This window comes from Oncorhynchus mykiss, chromosome 11, assembly GCF_057628025.1.
Source record: "Oncorhynchus mykiss isolate SJ-2025 chromosome 11, ASM5762802v1, whole genome shotgun sequence".
Classification (NCBI taxonomy): Eukaryota; Metazoa; Chordata; class Actinopteri; order Salmoniformes; family Salmonidae; genus Oncorhynchus; species Oncorhynchus mykiss.
Window position 1 is genome coordinate 20,455,165 of NC_143032.1, and position 16,146 is coordinate 20,471,310.

At 45.1% G+C, this 16,146-nt stretch overlaps 1 protein-coding gene and 1 long non-coding RNA gene across 5 annotated transcripts in view; one reads left to right on the plus strand and one right to left on the minus strand.

Annotated features, from left to right (window-relative positions):
- LOC149979522 (uncharacterized) overlaps nucleotides 1–16,146 on the plus strand; it is a 375,171-nt gene that overhangs the window by 345,653 nt on the left and 13,372 nt on the right. For both annotated transcript variants that reach the window (XR_016484416.1, XR_016484417.1), the window contains exon 3: nucleotides 6,573–6,680. This is a non-coding gene — a long non-coding RNA (uncharacterized LOC149979522). The remainder of the gene's footprint in view (nucleotides 1–6,572; nucleotides 6,681–16,146) is intronic.
- Nucleotides 1–16,146, minus strand: part of neto1l (neuropilin (NRP) and tolloid (TLL)-like 1, like) — a 189,060-nt gene that overhangs the window by 92,289 nt on the left and 80,625 nt on the right. For all 3 annotated transcript variants that reach the window (XM_036935146.2, XM_036935145.2, XM_090189713.1), the window contains exons 5-6: nucleotides 10,594–10,635; nucleotides 9,044–9,171 (exon numbers count right to left, since the gene is read on the minus strand). In XM_036935146.2, the coding sequence (XP_036791041.2) occupies nucleotides 9,044–9,171; nucleotides 10,594–10,635 (170 nt within the window). The remainder of the gene's footprint in view (nucleotides 1–9,043; nucleotides 9,172–10,593; nucleotides 10,636–16,146) is intronic.

A 16,146-nucleotide genomic window follows, 5' to 3' on the forward strand; every position in this document is an offset into this window, starting at 1 on the left:
CCTGTCGAACGCTGCTCTAGAGTCTCCCGACCAGAGCCCACAACACTTCCACGATACCACCGGGAGGGCTACTACCTGTCAAGACAGCTGAGCAACTCCACAGACAGATGTCGTTTCAGCGAACCATCGGTCCCCACACAGAGCCCAGGGAGCGCTACTATCCCCATAGGTGACACAACTACTCTGCTGATAGGCAACCCTCTAGACTCAGGACACAGAGTATGCCACATCCCCCAGGTCAGGAGTGGACCTACAGAGGGCCCACTCCAATGATCCTGGACTTTGTTCATCCGAACCCCAGAGAGTTCTCACAGCTGAAGATCGCCCTGGATAACATCCTCCCAGCGGATGCCACAGAGCGGTTAAAGGTCCAGATCCTTGGTGACCACCTTAAGCTGAAAAAGGTCCTGCTCATCTCTGACTTTTATAGCAACTCGAAGGTACCCCTTCACAAATACCATGTATGCCCTCAACCAGCAGTTCGGACTGCAGCATCAGTTAGCTCCAGCATATTGCCAAGCTCATGGATGGCCCAAATGTTGCCAGTGGGAACATCAAGGCCATCTGTCTGTTCCTCCTCTGAGTACGTTCCTTAATTGGCATGTTGGAGCAGCTGGGCAGGAAGGGAGACGTGGAGCTTGATTGTGGATCCCATGTCTCCAGGGTGCTGGGGAACTTCCACATGACCTGATATCCAGCTTCTGGAGGTTCATCCATCCATGCAAGATCCAAATCCCCACTCTGCTAGACTTGGCAGACTGCATGGAGTATGAGGTCCAAATGCAGGAGGATAACTCCAGGTTCACCAGCAGTTCACAAATAGAGACATTAGCTAGAAGCAGAGATCGCAATAAGGAGCCTAAGGCCTCCAGCATGACAACAACCATCCTACTTGGCATGGAGAAGACGGCCCTCAAAAATACGTCCGAGGCCACCGCCACCACCACCAAGGAGAAAGTCTATTGTCCCAACTGTGAACGCATCAGTCACTCCCTCAACAAATGCTAAATTTTCAAACATTTTCCAATTGCTCCATTTCTCCTTTGATCCTCCAGGCGAGCTGGATCAAAGGAGAGGAACGTGTGTTGGCTTTGCGGCCAAGAGCATCATTCAGCGGAGTGCAACCTCCAATTCCGCTGCAAGACTTGCAATCAGTGACACCTGCTGGTGCTCCACGAGGTCAACGAAAGAGTTACAGTTCCAGAGAAATCTGAGAATACTATGATTAATGCTGCATCCACAACCTCCTGTCAGCGGAACACTGTCATTGAGGTCATGTTCATAGACCAGGGAGGGTCTGAAAGTACTGTTGAAAGTCAGCAAGGTCCTGCTGAGGCACGGAAACCGGAGTAGGGAGACATACTCGATTTTGGATGATGAATAAAATGTATCATCCTCCTCCATGCAACAGCACAGCAGCTGGGATTCGAAGGTGAGCCCGAAGACTTGACCCTTCGAACAGTAAGACAAGAGTTTTAGGTTCTCCTTTGGGCGTCCCATTCCTTCACTGTCTCCCCTGTCTCACAGACCCACAATACATTTTGGATCCAAGGCGCCTTCACTTCGCAACAGCTAGGCCTGTTCAAGCAGACCCATTCGGTCTGTGCCCTGCAACAGAAGTATCGCCACCTGAAGGGACCGCCTCTGCAGCACATATTCAAGGTCCAGACAGTTCTGCTTATTGGATCAGACTACGCCCACCTGATCATGCAGGTGGAACCAGTCCGGCTTGGGCCATCAGGAAGCCCAGCTGCCATCAAGACCATCCTGGGTTGGACTGAAGTACAGCATCTCTGAGCACCAGGGCTATGTCACCTCTATGCTGTGCTCGAATGCTGACCTGTTTAGTCAGGTTGAGAAGTTGTGGCAGATGGATGTACTGCCATGGCGCAGCAAGAAGATCAGCAACAGAACTCACCAAGACCAGGAGACAACAGACCTGTTGGAGGCCAGAACAATGAGAGTTGAAGTGGATGTAGTCCAATGTTACGCAACTCTCCTCCTTCGCATAAAGTGCATGCCCTAGCTGCGAGCCCCTAAGGAAGCTGTGCTCCCGCTGCTCAGGGCCACAGAGAAGAGGCTGGCAAAGGCACCAGAGCAAGCAGCAGCATTCAAAGCAGCGATTCAGCAGGAGCAGCCAGCTACACAGTAAATCTAGTGCCAACCCCTAAAGAGAACACTGCCACGAGCTGGTACATCCCACACCACATGACACAGCATAACAGCAAGAATTGTGTGGTATTCAACTGCTTGTTCCAGTACAAAGGGGACAACATTAACAAGATCCTGCTCCCAGGCACCACGCTTGGCCCCTCCCTGCTTGTAGTGCTCCTCAGATTCAGAGATGATTCGTGGGATGTTCCACCAAGTCAGACTACTCCCTGAAGACCAGCCACTGATGAGGTTACTCTGGAGAGACCTAAACTGGGAAAATCCGCCCAGCATTTACGAGTGATGCGTCTTCCCCTTTGCCACCACGTCAAGTCCCTACTGTGCTACTTTCGCTCTCCAGAAACACATCCTGAACCACAGACAGCCTGCAGAAGACGTAAGAGGGTCAATAGAGAAGTCCTTCTAAGGGGACAACTGGAAGATGCCAAGGCCCTTGTGGAAAAGCTTTGGAAGCTACTAGCCACTACAACGGGCAAGCAACGTCCCTTCGGTAATCAGCCTTCTCCCTTCTGAAGTCAGGTCGAGCAGCACCAAACTCTGGATTAGACAGGGGCAAGCAGATGCTCAAGAATCAGCCCTCGGGCTACGCTGGCACTGTCAGTCCAACACCCTGTCGTTCAAGCCCTGCCGGCTAGATTGCCCAACATTTACAATGCACACCATCTACAAGGTACTAGCTAGCCAATACGACCCCCTGGGGTACATTGCCCCCTTTACCATCAGGGCCAAAATACTGCTTTAGCGTCTATTGAACAAGAAGAAGGACTGGGACGACACCCATTTGCCCAGAAATCTAGTCTTCCCATGGAAAGAGTGGAAGAGAGAACTTCCAGATCTGCAGCAGATAGCCCTGCCAAGTTGATACACCAGCCCAGACATAGACCCCCCGACTTTCCTGAGGGACATCCATGTGTTCTGTGACACCTCGGAGCAGGCCTATGGCTCTGTACCTCAGAACAGAACACCCCAACGGCAACATCGAGATGGCCCGAAGAAGCAACAATCGATCCCCCGTCTGAAATTGTGTGCAGCACTTACTGGAGCGCAGCTGGCCAAGATCCCCACTCACCCTATCTGCCAACTTATTATGTGGACGGATTCCATGACGGTCCTCACATGGCTCCAATCGGATTCCTGACGATTCAAGATCATCGTTGGCACCCGAGTGGCGGAGATACAGGATCTCACTGACCGAGAGTTATGGCACTATTCAGAGTCAGCAAATAATCCAGCGGATGACATCACACGTGGGACGACCGTAGCAGAACTGGGTTCCAGAAGTTGCTGGAACCAGGCCCATCATTCCTGCAAGGAACCCCAGACCAGTGGCTGAAGAAGCCACTTCCAGACACTACGGACGAGGAGGAGTTGAGAAAGCCTGCATTCTGTGGCCAAGCGCCAGCCCTTTCCTCCCAGAAGCTAACCAGTTCAAGTCTTTCAGTTAACTTCTGGAGGCAACCTCCCACTTACTCAACCAGGCGGCAGGTGGCAGCCCTTCAGCCAGCGATTACAAGGAAGCAGAGCTATCCCTCCTTCGTCAAGTGCAGCAGGACTGCTTCTCCACCGAACAGGGGTCAAGCCTGTGCCCACCAGTAGCCGCCTACTCACTCTCGCCTTGGAGCTGGATCGCACCACTCAGCTGATTTGAGTGGGGGGTCGCGTCCGCTGCAGCACAGTTCTGGATCAAGAGGCCATGCACCCCATCATGCTCAACCACCAACATCCAATCACTAAGCTGATCATCGGAGACTTCGACGAGAGACTGCTCCACCCAGGGCCTGAACGAGTTTGTTGAAGTCTTGGATCATCAGTGGCAGAGCGGCTATCCGCCGACACCAGTGTGAGTGTAAGGAAGGTCGGAAGTGGTTAGGGTTAATGTTGGAAGTGGTTAGGGAGATTCCCAAGATTTCTGACCTTCCCCCCGCTAGGCTCCGCATACACAAACCCACCTTCTACTCCACTGGCGTGGACAGTTTTAGCCCCTACATGGTCAAGATAGGCTCCCACAATGAGAAAATATGGGTCATCGCATTCAAGTGTATGACCACCCAGGCAGTGATCCTTGACCTTCTCTCCAGTATTGACTCAGACTCCTTCATGATGGCACTCAGATGCTTCGTGGCCCGCCGAGGGATGCCTTTCAAATTGCTGTCTGGCCAAGACACCAACTTCATAGGACGGGAGAACGGGAGCTAAAGGAAGCATTTGCGGCGCTCCAGCCAGTCCTGCAAGCCCAGCAAGCCAGCAGATCCAGTTTGCTTTCAATCCACAAAGTGCTGGGAGAGAGAGATCCGCTCCCTCAAGCAAGGCCTTCAAGCAATACTGGAAGAGGTCCTGAGGACGGTCCTCATTGAGATAGACGGGATCCTCAACTACAAGCCCCTAGGCTACATCACCTCCGACACTGTAAACCCAGACCCGGTAACCCCAAATGATCTCCTGATGGGACGACCAGACGCCTCACTTCCTCAAGTTGTATACCCTGAATCGGAGCTGCTCAGCTGACACTGATGGAGACACAGCCAGCTGCTAGCAATTCAGTTCTGGAAGCACTTCATCAGCCACTACCTGTCTGGATGTCAGAAGTGGAAAGCAGAGACACCAGATCTTGGAACTACAGTCATGATTGTCAACCCACAGTTACCCAGAACACTGCAGCCTGAGGGACAGGTCTCACAGGTGATGCCTGGACCCGACGTCAGGATCAGGACTGCAGAGTTGCGTGTAGATGACAGAACCTGCAAGCGCCCAGTTGCTCGGATCATCCAACTCCCTGCCCTGCCAGATTAGAACTAGCTCTTTAGAGACTGTGGCCAAGTAAGGCCTTTGGCTGCAGAGACTGTGCCCTTTAGGTTAGAGGCCTTTTACTGGATATGAATATTTCCATAAAAAATATTGGGGCGGCTCTAAAAAAAAGGCCTCCCCTCTTCTCTACCCAACTTTCCCTCACAGTCCCTTCAGTTTCTCTTGAGTCCCATTTATTTGGTTGTTCATCCTAGCTTAGATATCCCTCACGCATCACGGCACTACCATTCGCAACCAATCAAAGAGCTTGGAAAGGTGCGTCTGGACACTGCACCCACCCACTTAGGTCAGAGTGTTATAGTCGTCCGAAGAAAGATGCACATTTTCTGAGGACAATTTTTTATTGTGGACAGAAATAAGAATACCTGCATGTTGGGCGTGCTTCAAAATGTAAGTTGCAGGGGGGTTTATAGTTTTCTTTTTTACATGTTGTGTAATAATGGGTAATAACCACAAATGATTTAGTAACTTTGATAAGTTTGCAGCCATAGGTTCTACCACTCAGACAGTTGAGGGCATACCAGCCAACCGTTTTTACCGTTTTTAAGATATGACAAATAGGAGTGGCAATATAGTCCGCTACAATCCTCAGTAGCTTTCCATCTCAGATGTCAATATCAGGTGGTCTGTCATTATTGATGGCCAGCAATATTTTTGCACCTCACCCACACCAACTTTAATAAATTAATTTCATGCTTAAGTTTGTGTACTTTGCCAATGAAATAGTAACGAAAGTAATTGGTAACATCAAAATGTTTTGTAATAAATGAACCATCTGATTCAATGAAATATGGAGTTGAATTAGCCTGAATGCCAATAATTTAGTTTAAATTATTCCAAAGCTTTTTTCCACCATACTTTATGTAATTTATCTTGGCTTCATAATACAATGTCTTATTCTTTTTGTTCATTTTAGTCACACCATTTCTCAATTTATAGTAAGTTTGCCAATCTGATGTGCAGCCAGACTTATTAGCCCCTCCTTTTGCCCCATCTCTTTCAATGGTACAGTTTTTCATTTCCTCATTAATCCACAGGGCCTTAATAGTTCTAACGTTCAGTTTCTTAATTGGTGCAGGCTTATCAATAACTGGAAGAACAATTTCATTAATGCATCAAGTGCAGATAGGCCTCCCCCTTTCAACCACAGTTCAATAAGGCAGCTCTATGGTATTGTTGGGAGCCGGGTTTAATTGTTTGTAATGGCTGAATCAGAAGGACGTTGGAAGGTAGACAAGGGAATATGGTTTTGATTTGCAGTCCTGGAAGGCTATCAGATAACACCCAAATCAATCGCAGTGGCAATAAATCACATTTAACACAAATATTATCAAGCCAGCCATGACATCATCGCTGGGGGGCAGAGAGAACAAACACAAAACTAAAAAGATTGTGTGTGTGTGTGTGTGTGCGTGTGTGAGCTCAACAATATGCTCAACAATGATCCTTTCATCAAATTCAACTGAGGGATTATCTGTATGTACGGTGGCCTCACTGGTGCATAAAAGGTGGGTAGTATTAGAGGCCAATTAACTATAATAAATTGTAACATCATTAAGCCAGTATCACAGCAGATTTATCTCTCCCTCTAACAGAGACAATGGAGTCAGGAACTGCAATGAATGATTCCAACCACAGAGACCCATTCATCCCTGTCTATCTCTCTCCAGTGGCATTCTGGAACAGGAAACATATAGGAGAGTGTGAGTATACTGTCGATTTGAGTGTGTTAGTGTTTGTATGTGCATGTGCATATATCTGCTTGAATGAGTGTATAATAGAAATGTGTGTATATGTGTGAGTGCGTGTGTGTGTGTGCGTGCGTGTACGCCTAAGGTAAGACGGAGACCAGAGAGGTTTATTTGGGGCCAGGAGTGTTTTTTAACCAGCGAGCTGTAGCCAGGAGAGTGAGAGAGAGGGGGAAGAGAGTGAAGGAAGGAAGGAGGAAGAGAAAGAGAGAGATGGCTAGAAAGGGGAAGGCAGAAAAAGGAGAGAGATAGCGAGATAGAGAGAGACAGGGAGGAAAGAGGGAGGGAGAGAGGGAGAGAGCTTTAGTGCTGATGAAATAGCGTTGCTGTGTAGTTTGACCCTGGGGCTTGCTACAGACCGCATTTGTTTCTCTGCCAGCACACTCTGCACAAAGCTGCAGAACACACACAGACACACACTCTGACTTAAATCCCCTACTAGCTATACTGAACAAATATATAAACGCAACATGTAAAGTGTTGATCCTATGTTTCATGAGCTGAAATAAAGATCCCAGAAATGTTCCATACACAAAAAAAAAGCTTATTTCTCTCAAATGATGTGCAGAAATGTGTTTACATCCCTCTTAGTGGGCATTTCTCCTTTGCCAAGATAATCCATCCACCTGACAGGTGTGGCATATCAAGAAGCTGATTAAACAGCATTACACAGGTGCACCTTGTGCTGGGGACAATAAAAGGCTAAAATAACTAAAATGTGCAGTTTTGTCACAGAACACGGTTTTGAGGGAAAGTGCCATTGCATTGCTGACTGCAGGGATGTCCACCAGAACTGTTGCCAGAGAATTTTATGTAAAATTTTCTTCTATAAGCCTCCAACTGTGTTTTAGAGAATTTATCAGTACGTCCAACCAGCCTCACAATCGCAGACCAAGTGTAACACGACAGCCCAGGACCTCCACATCCGACCAGCCACCTGGACAGCTGATGAAACTGAGGAGTATTTCTGTCTATAATAAAGCCCTTTTGTGGGCTCTATGCCCTCCCAGGCCCATCCATGGCTGCGCCCCTGCCTAGCCATGTGAAATCCATAGATTAGGGACTAATACATTTATTTTTATTGACTGATTTCCTTATATGACCTGTAACTCAGTAAAATTGTTACATGTTGCGTTTATATTTTTGTTCAGTATATTATATCAGCTATACTCTCCACTTCAGAAAGTATTGTATGCCACCTGTAATAACAGCATTGTGCCCACGGCCACCTGTTATAACATCATTGTGCCCACGGCCATATGTAATAACAGCATTGTGCCCAGGGCTACCTGTAATAACAGCTTTGTGCCCACGGCCACCTGTTATAACATCATTGTGCCCACGGCCATCTGTAATAACAGCATTGTGCCCACGGCCACCTGTAATAACAGCATTGTGCCCACGGCCACCTGTAATAACAGCATTGTGCCCACGGGCACCTGTAATAACAGCATTGTGCCAACGTCCACCTGTTATAACATCATTGTGCCCACGGCCATCTGTAATAACAGCATTGTGCCCACGGGCACCTGTAATAACAGCATTGTGCCAACGTCCACCTGTTATAACATCATTGTGCCCACGGCCATCTGTAATAACAGCATTGTGCCCACGGCCACCTGTTATAACATCATTGTGCCCAAGCCATCTGTAATAACAGCATTGTGCCCACGGCCACCTGTAATAACAGCATTGTGCCCACGGCCACCTGTAATAACATCATTGTGCCCACAGCCATCTGTAATAACAGCATTGTGCCCACGGCCACCTGTAATAACATCATTGTGCCCACGGCCATCTGTAATAACAGCATTGTGCCCACGGCCATCTGTAATAACATCATTGTGTCCACGGCCACCTGTAATAACAGCATTGTGCCCAAGGCCACCTGTTATAACATCATTGTGCCCACGGCCACCTGTTTTTGTGCCCACGGCCACCTGTAATAACAGCATTGTGCCCACATCCATCTTTCTATGGTTTTATGGAATAATACGCACCATATTACGCACAAGGTGCATGGACGCGCACATACAAACAACTGGCTGTGCTCTAGAGGAATCAGTGTTACAGCTCACGGGTCTTAACATTAGCCATAACTCTCACATACTGACTCTAGGAAGGACAAGACTCATTCAGAAACACACAGCATTGTTATTACAGAGTGATTCGACGTGACGTGTGTGTATACATATTTATAAAAACGTGTAAGTGAGTAGGGTTATGTGTACATACTGTAGGCCTGTGCAGCCTGTTTGACAGTTTGTCTGTATGTGTGTTAGTGTGTGTGTGTGTGTGTGTGTGTGCGCGTCACTAACCTTGGAGCGTGGCGGAGCGCGGATGAACCATTTGCAGTCCACAGCCTCTGTAGCTAAAGCCTTTCCATCTCTGGTGATCTGATGAGACTCCACTATCCCCTCTGGTCCTCCCATGTCAAACTCACAGACTGGAGACACACACACACACCAGTGAATAGAGGCAACGGATGGGAATGGAACAAAGACACAAAATACACCACACAACGCAACGCAATATAACATAACAACATAACACGACACAACAACACACATTGCAATGCAATACAACATAACGCAACACAACATAATACAACGCAAAACAACAACATAACACAAAGCAACATGACACAACATAACACAAAGCAACATGACACAACATAACACAAAGCAACTTAACACAACATAACACAAAGCAACTTAACACAACATAACACAAAGCAACATAACACAACATAACACAACATAACACAACACAATATAATACAACATAACACAACACAACATAACACAACATAACACAACGCAAAACAACAACAAAATACAACATAACACAAAATAACACAACATAACACAACAACATAACACAACAACATAACACAACACAACATAACACAACATAACACAACATAACACAATGCAACATAACGCAACATAACACAACGCAACATAACACAACGCAACATAACATAACACAACGCAACATAACGCAACATAACACAACATAACACAACAACATAACACAACACAACACGACATAACACAACATAACACAACATAACACAACGCAACATAACACAACAACATAACACAACATAACACAACAACATAACACAACACAACACGACATAACACAACATAACACAACATAACACAACGCAACATAACACAACGCAACATAACACAACAACATAACACAACAACATAACACAACATAACACAACAACATAACACAACGCGACATAACACAAAGCAACATAACACAACATAACACAACATAATGTAACAAGGTACATCAGCAAACAACAAAAAGTCAGAGAGAAAGAGCGAGAGAGACAGAGAGAGAGAGCGAGAGAGAGCGAGACACTTTTATTTCACTTGCTTTGGATATGTAAACACGTTTCCCATGCCAATAAAGCCTTTTGAAGTGAATTGAGATTGAAAGAGAATTTTTTTTTGCACATCCTTATAACACTATACATAGCCATAATATGACATTTGAAATGTGTCTATTCCTTTGAAACTTGTGACTGTAATGTTTACTGTTCATTTTTTATTCTTTATTTCCCGTTTGTTTATTATCTAGTTCACTTGCTTTGGCAATGTAAATATAAGTTTCCCGTGCCAATAAAGCCCTTTGAATGAAATTGAATTGACAGAGAGAGAGAGAGAGAGAGAGAGAGAGAGAGAGAGAGAGAGAGAGAGAGAGAGAGAGAGAGAGAGAGAGAGAGAGAGAGAGAGAGAGAGAGAGAGAGAGAGAGAGAGAGAGAGAGAGAGAGAGAGAGAGAGAGAGAGAGAGAGAGAGAGAGAGAGAGAGAGAGAGAGAGAGAGAGAGAGAGAGAGAGAATACCTACAGGGCAGAGGCTGGGGCACTCCCAAGTCTCCAAAGTCCGGATCTGAAGAATTGGGTAAAAGAGAGGGAGAGGGGCAAGAGAGCAATTTTTAATAAGGAAACATACTGTCAGGGACAGCCAAATATTTTTTGACAGGGGGTACGGGACCACCTATATGTGCACAGTTGCACATACACACATGTATTTATTCACTTTAAATGTGGCATGAACACAACCAGGCGTAATGCTTTCATCTGATAAAACAAATCACTTCAAAAAGTAGGCTACCTGCGCATATTCAATCCACTCTATAATAATTTGCGCATCTAAAACAGTGCACTGTGCACCCGCCATTTGCTGAATGGAAAGAGATGTCTATTTAAACATCAAAAGTGTAATGACATTCAATGATTGTCATTAGGCAAACATGTTGCCTGAATTGATTGATGTGTCTGTAGCACACGGGATGTGTGAAAACCTACTCCTCAGCCTGTAGTGTCCCCATTTGAGCTGCCGAAAAGCTAGCCTCCTGCGTGGCACGGTCTGGAAAGACGCCTTGGGAGGGCGGTCACGTGTGCTAGCAAGGCAGATGTCCTGTTTTTGAGCATCAGTGTGAGACGAATCAAGGGGAAGTGGTACTCGCTAAGAAAGCAGTGTGATGTTCTTTACAGTAGTGACTCAGATCTCAATGCTGGGGTTGCTGTTGAGTAAGTTAGAGGGGTATGAAACTTACTCCTCAGCCTGAAGTGTCCCCACTTGCGCGGCTGAATAGCTAGTTTTTCACTTGGCACAGCTGGCAAGACACTTTGGGAGGGCGGTCATGTGTGCCAGCAAAGTAGAGATCCAGGGTTTGAGCTTCAGTGTTAGCCGAATCAGGAAGAAGCGGTACTCACTAAGCAAGCAGTGTGATGTCCTTTACATGTCCACTGCTGTTCGTACATGTCACGGTCCCAGCCAGTCATCACTGTCTTGGCAAATATAAAGTGTTCACATCGAACCACACCAGATTTTGGAGCATAGGCCTATACCACCTGTTTTCAAGTCCATGCGCTAATTTCTCATGCGGCTGACAGGCGGTAATTATAAATGATGGTGTTATAGCCTACAGTTGTCTTGCCATGTTTTATTGTGATAGGCACTTGTTTTACCAGTAGGTTTACGGAAACTTCATACCGGCTCAGGCTACTTTCACCCCTATGTTAGATATTTTTCTGCAAATAATTTCCAACATTTGGTTGTCTATTTGACTATAATTAGATACATGCAGCTTCTCCTCTGTCATTATTTCTATTTCTATTAATTAGGCAAGTCATTTAAGAACACATTTTTATTGACAATGACAGCCTACCGGGGAACAGTGGGCTATCTGCCTTGTTCAGGGGCAGGACAACAGATTTTTACCTTGTCAGCTCAGGGATTCGATCCAGCAACCTTCTGGTTACTGGCCCAAAGCTCTAACCACTAGGATACCTGCCACCCTCATTAGGCTGTTTGTTGCCCTAGAAGAGAGTGAGCATATTGTTTGATGCTCACCAGAACAATGTCATAAATCGATGGAATGAATGCATCAATAATAATCTTGTTGATGTCAGTAAAGTTTTCTGTTCCATTTCTGCTTGCAGAGCGAGGATGTGTTAGCCTCGAGATTACCAGATTGATTACTTCTGAACGTGTACGGACCGGGGAGAAAATGCAATATTCTAACTTTAAAACAGCTTAATATTTTACCAGTAAAATCTGCAAATGACATCAGTTTGACCGGTTTTAAGGAAATTATAATCTGTGAAAAAATAGGATTATAAGATTTCAGTTTGTCTTGAATGCATGTAATGCAAGCAATACATTATATTTCTCTACTCCTCAGAGAAAAAAATGAACATTTGATGTTTCATTATACTGCAAGAAATATTTCATTCTGTAGTAGTTAATATTATATTAGTGTACATGTGAGAGTTGCAGGCCTACAGTGAGTGTCCAGATTTCAGTTAGAATGCTATTTAACCCATCTCAACTTCTGCCGTCTCTGTACACTGTATCTTCACAGAGGCAGTAAGCTAAATATTCAGGTATGATGTTGTATCATTACTACCACAGAGGCAGTAAGCTAAATATTCAGGTATGGTGGTGTATCACTACTACCACAGAGGCAGTAAGCTAAATATTCAGGTATGATGTTGTATCATTACTACCACAGAGGCAGTAAGCTAAATATTCAGGTATGGTGGTGTATCACTACTACCACAGAGGCAGTAAGCTAAATATTCAGGTATGGTGGTGTATCACTACTACCACAGAGGCAGTAAGCTAAATATTCAGGTATGGTGGTGTATCACTACTACCACAGAGGCAGTAAGCTAAATATTCAGGTATGGTGGTGTATCACTACTACCACAGAGGCAGTAAGCTAAATATTCAGGTATGATGTTGTATCATTACTACCACAGAGGCAGTAAGCTAAATATTCAGGTATGGTGGTGTATCACTACTACCACAGAGGCAGTAAGCTAAATATTCAGGTATGATGTTGTATCATTACTACCACAGAGGCAGTAAGCTAAATATTCAGGTATGGTGGTGTATCACTACTACCACAGAGGCAGTAAGCTAAATATTCAGGTATGATGGTGTATCACTACTACAACACATAAAAAAATGTGTGTGCATGCTTTATTAATAGTCATAGTAATTTCCACAAAAACACATTTGTGTGCATTAGGGATGTAACGATTCAATGACATGCATCAGTTCAAATAAATGTTTAAGATAGGAGTGCATCAGTTGGCTGGACCCCAAACCAATCCAAATGGATCATGCATCAGTAGGATTCAAATGATCTGCCGGTTCACTAACTTCTTTTGCATTACATTCTTTCTAACTGTGCACTGTGCGCAGCTTCGCGCGCTGACCAACGAGAGGCAGGCCTCTGATCTTGCACATCTGTGCGCCTTCAGCATTAAATGCTTGTAAAATGGCGCAATATTAGGCGTTATTAGTTGAGTGACAACCAATGTGATTTGCTAGGTTATTGTTATCAAATGAGTTATCAAATGGAATACATTTATTTTAAGAAGGGGTGTAATCAAACACTGTGCTACATAATTATTGGCAATGTCATAGCAAATTTTTTAAGATAAATATTGATACATTACTATCTCAAACACTTAATCTGCAAAAATGACAAGTTAATTAGTGGGTGATGGTGGTTTCAGATCAAAAGTGGGGGCAGGGACAAAAAGTAACCAATACAGTGCTCCCCCTCTGATTGTGGGGTGGTAGATGCCCAGTATCCCTTATGGCTAAGCCCAGGTGCTTACATACACCATAGACATATACATAATTGACTTACTTACTTACTTACGGGCGCGCACACACACACCACACACACACACACACACACACACACACACACACACACACACACACACACACACACACACACACACACACACACACACACACACACACACACACACACACACGCACACAGCTCAGACAGATCCAGTTCAGAGACCCAGCTCATGAGCTCCATCAGCAGCAGATTTGAATTTACAATGGAAAATGAATGTGTTTATGCAAGAAATGTTAATACATCAGATTGGATCATATCACATCGAACGAAATCGCATCAATTCGTTCCACTAATCAAACTGAATCACACCAAATCATTCCCAACTAAAACGTATCGTTCCTGTATGGTATCGGAGCCCATGTATCTAGATACGTATTGAATCGTCTTGAAAGGGAAAGATGCACATCCCTAGTGTGCATGCTTTAGTGTCATAGTAATTTCCCCACAAAAACAAATGTAGGTGCACGACTGTGTAATTAAAATAGCAATCTACCAGGACAGAACAGTTTTCCCGTTCCTAATCCTCCCTTTAATACCTCCCGTAGTTACCTGCTGGTAGGGAGCTACAATGTTTTATAGAGGTTCAGCTGACCTTTTGGATCTGATCTGATGGCCACAAAGTTTTGAACACTGGATATAAAACTTTAATAAAGGTTAATTAAATCAAGGCCTCCCGAAGTGGTGTAGTGGTCTAAGGCACTGCATCGCAGAGACGCCACTAGAGATTCTGGGTTCAAGTCCAGGCTCTGTCGCAGCAGGCTGCGACTGGGAGACCCCTGGCTTCCAGGCTAAGTGTGCATTGTGTCAAGAAGCAGTGGGGCTTGGTTGGGTTGTGTTTCGGAGGACGCATGGCTCTTGACCTTCGCCTCTCCCGAGTCGTCTGTATGGGAGTTACAGTGATGAGACGACTGTAACTACCAATTGTATATCACGAAATTGGGGAGAAAAAAAAAAAAGGTTAATTAAATCATCTGAGTCATAGAATGGCCTTCTAGGCGCAACACATCTCCTAGACTACAACACCATGGTGATGGAAACTCATTTATAATATCACATTTTATTTGTCACACGCGCCGAATACAACAGGTAAACAGTAAAACGGCTCCTCTGACCTTCGAGACACTGGAATGACAAATACAGCTGCGCGATTATAGAAAGGATAGGCATTATCAGAGACAGATTTGATTTCAATCCAATCCCACCTTATAGTGAAATGCTTACTTACAAGCCCTTAACCAACTTAAGAAGTTAAGAAAAAAGTGTTAAGTAATAATTAGAGAAGTAGAAAATAGAAAATCAAATTAACAAATAACTAAAAAGCAGCAGTAAAACAACAGTAGCAATGCTATACACAGGGGGTACCGGTACAGAGTCAATGTGCGGGGGTAATTGAGGTAATATGTACACGTAGGTAGTCGCTGCTAGCTGTCACCTTACACACACACACACACACACACACACACACACACACACACACACACACACACACACAAACAGACACATGCTCAGGCACACACACACACCTTCAATCACTGAGTAAGTACAATCATAGAAGGAGATGTTGTTAATCATAGGAAGTAGCAAATCTGTGAACGAAAACATTTCCGAAATCTCCAACATCTGTGTTGTTTTGTCTTTACTGAACCATCTTCAAACATTACTCGCATGACTGAAATATCACAGCTGTGTGTGTGTGTGTGTGTGTGTGTGTGTGTGGGGGGGGGGGTTGGTTGGGTTTTGTTGTTTTTATCCACGAACAGCATAACACACACACACACACACGTAAAATACATTACAGTGGAACCACCAGTTCAGTTTCATTTTGCAGATGACACAGAGCAGATATTTTCAAGGATATGCCGCAAGCCATGTTCAGCTAAGGACAGCACCCTCTAAACACCTTGCATTAGCCCCGATTGGCTCAAACTACAACCAGTTCCATAGACAGTGGCTGCTGCTCACTGATTGCACAGCGTGAGCATCTTGTCTAGTGTAACACTTCTCTTTGTCCATTTCATTGTTCTCATTTCAAACTGTGATCCAGTCAGAGTCTAGGGAGAGAGAAAAAGATAGAGAGAATTAGAACGAGAGCGCAAGAGAGAGAGAGTGTGCGAGAGGGGAGTGAAAGGGGGGAGAGAGAGAGGAGAAAGAGAAGAGGGAGGAAAGAATGAGGAGAGGCGAGAGAGAGAGGGAAACGAAGAGAGAGATGAGAGGGCGATGAGAAA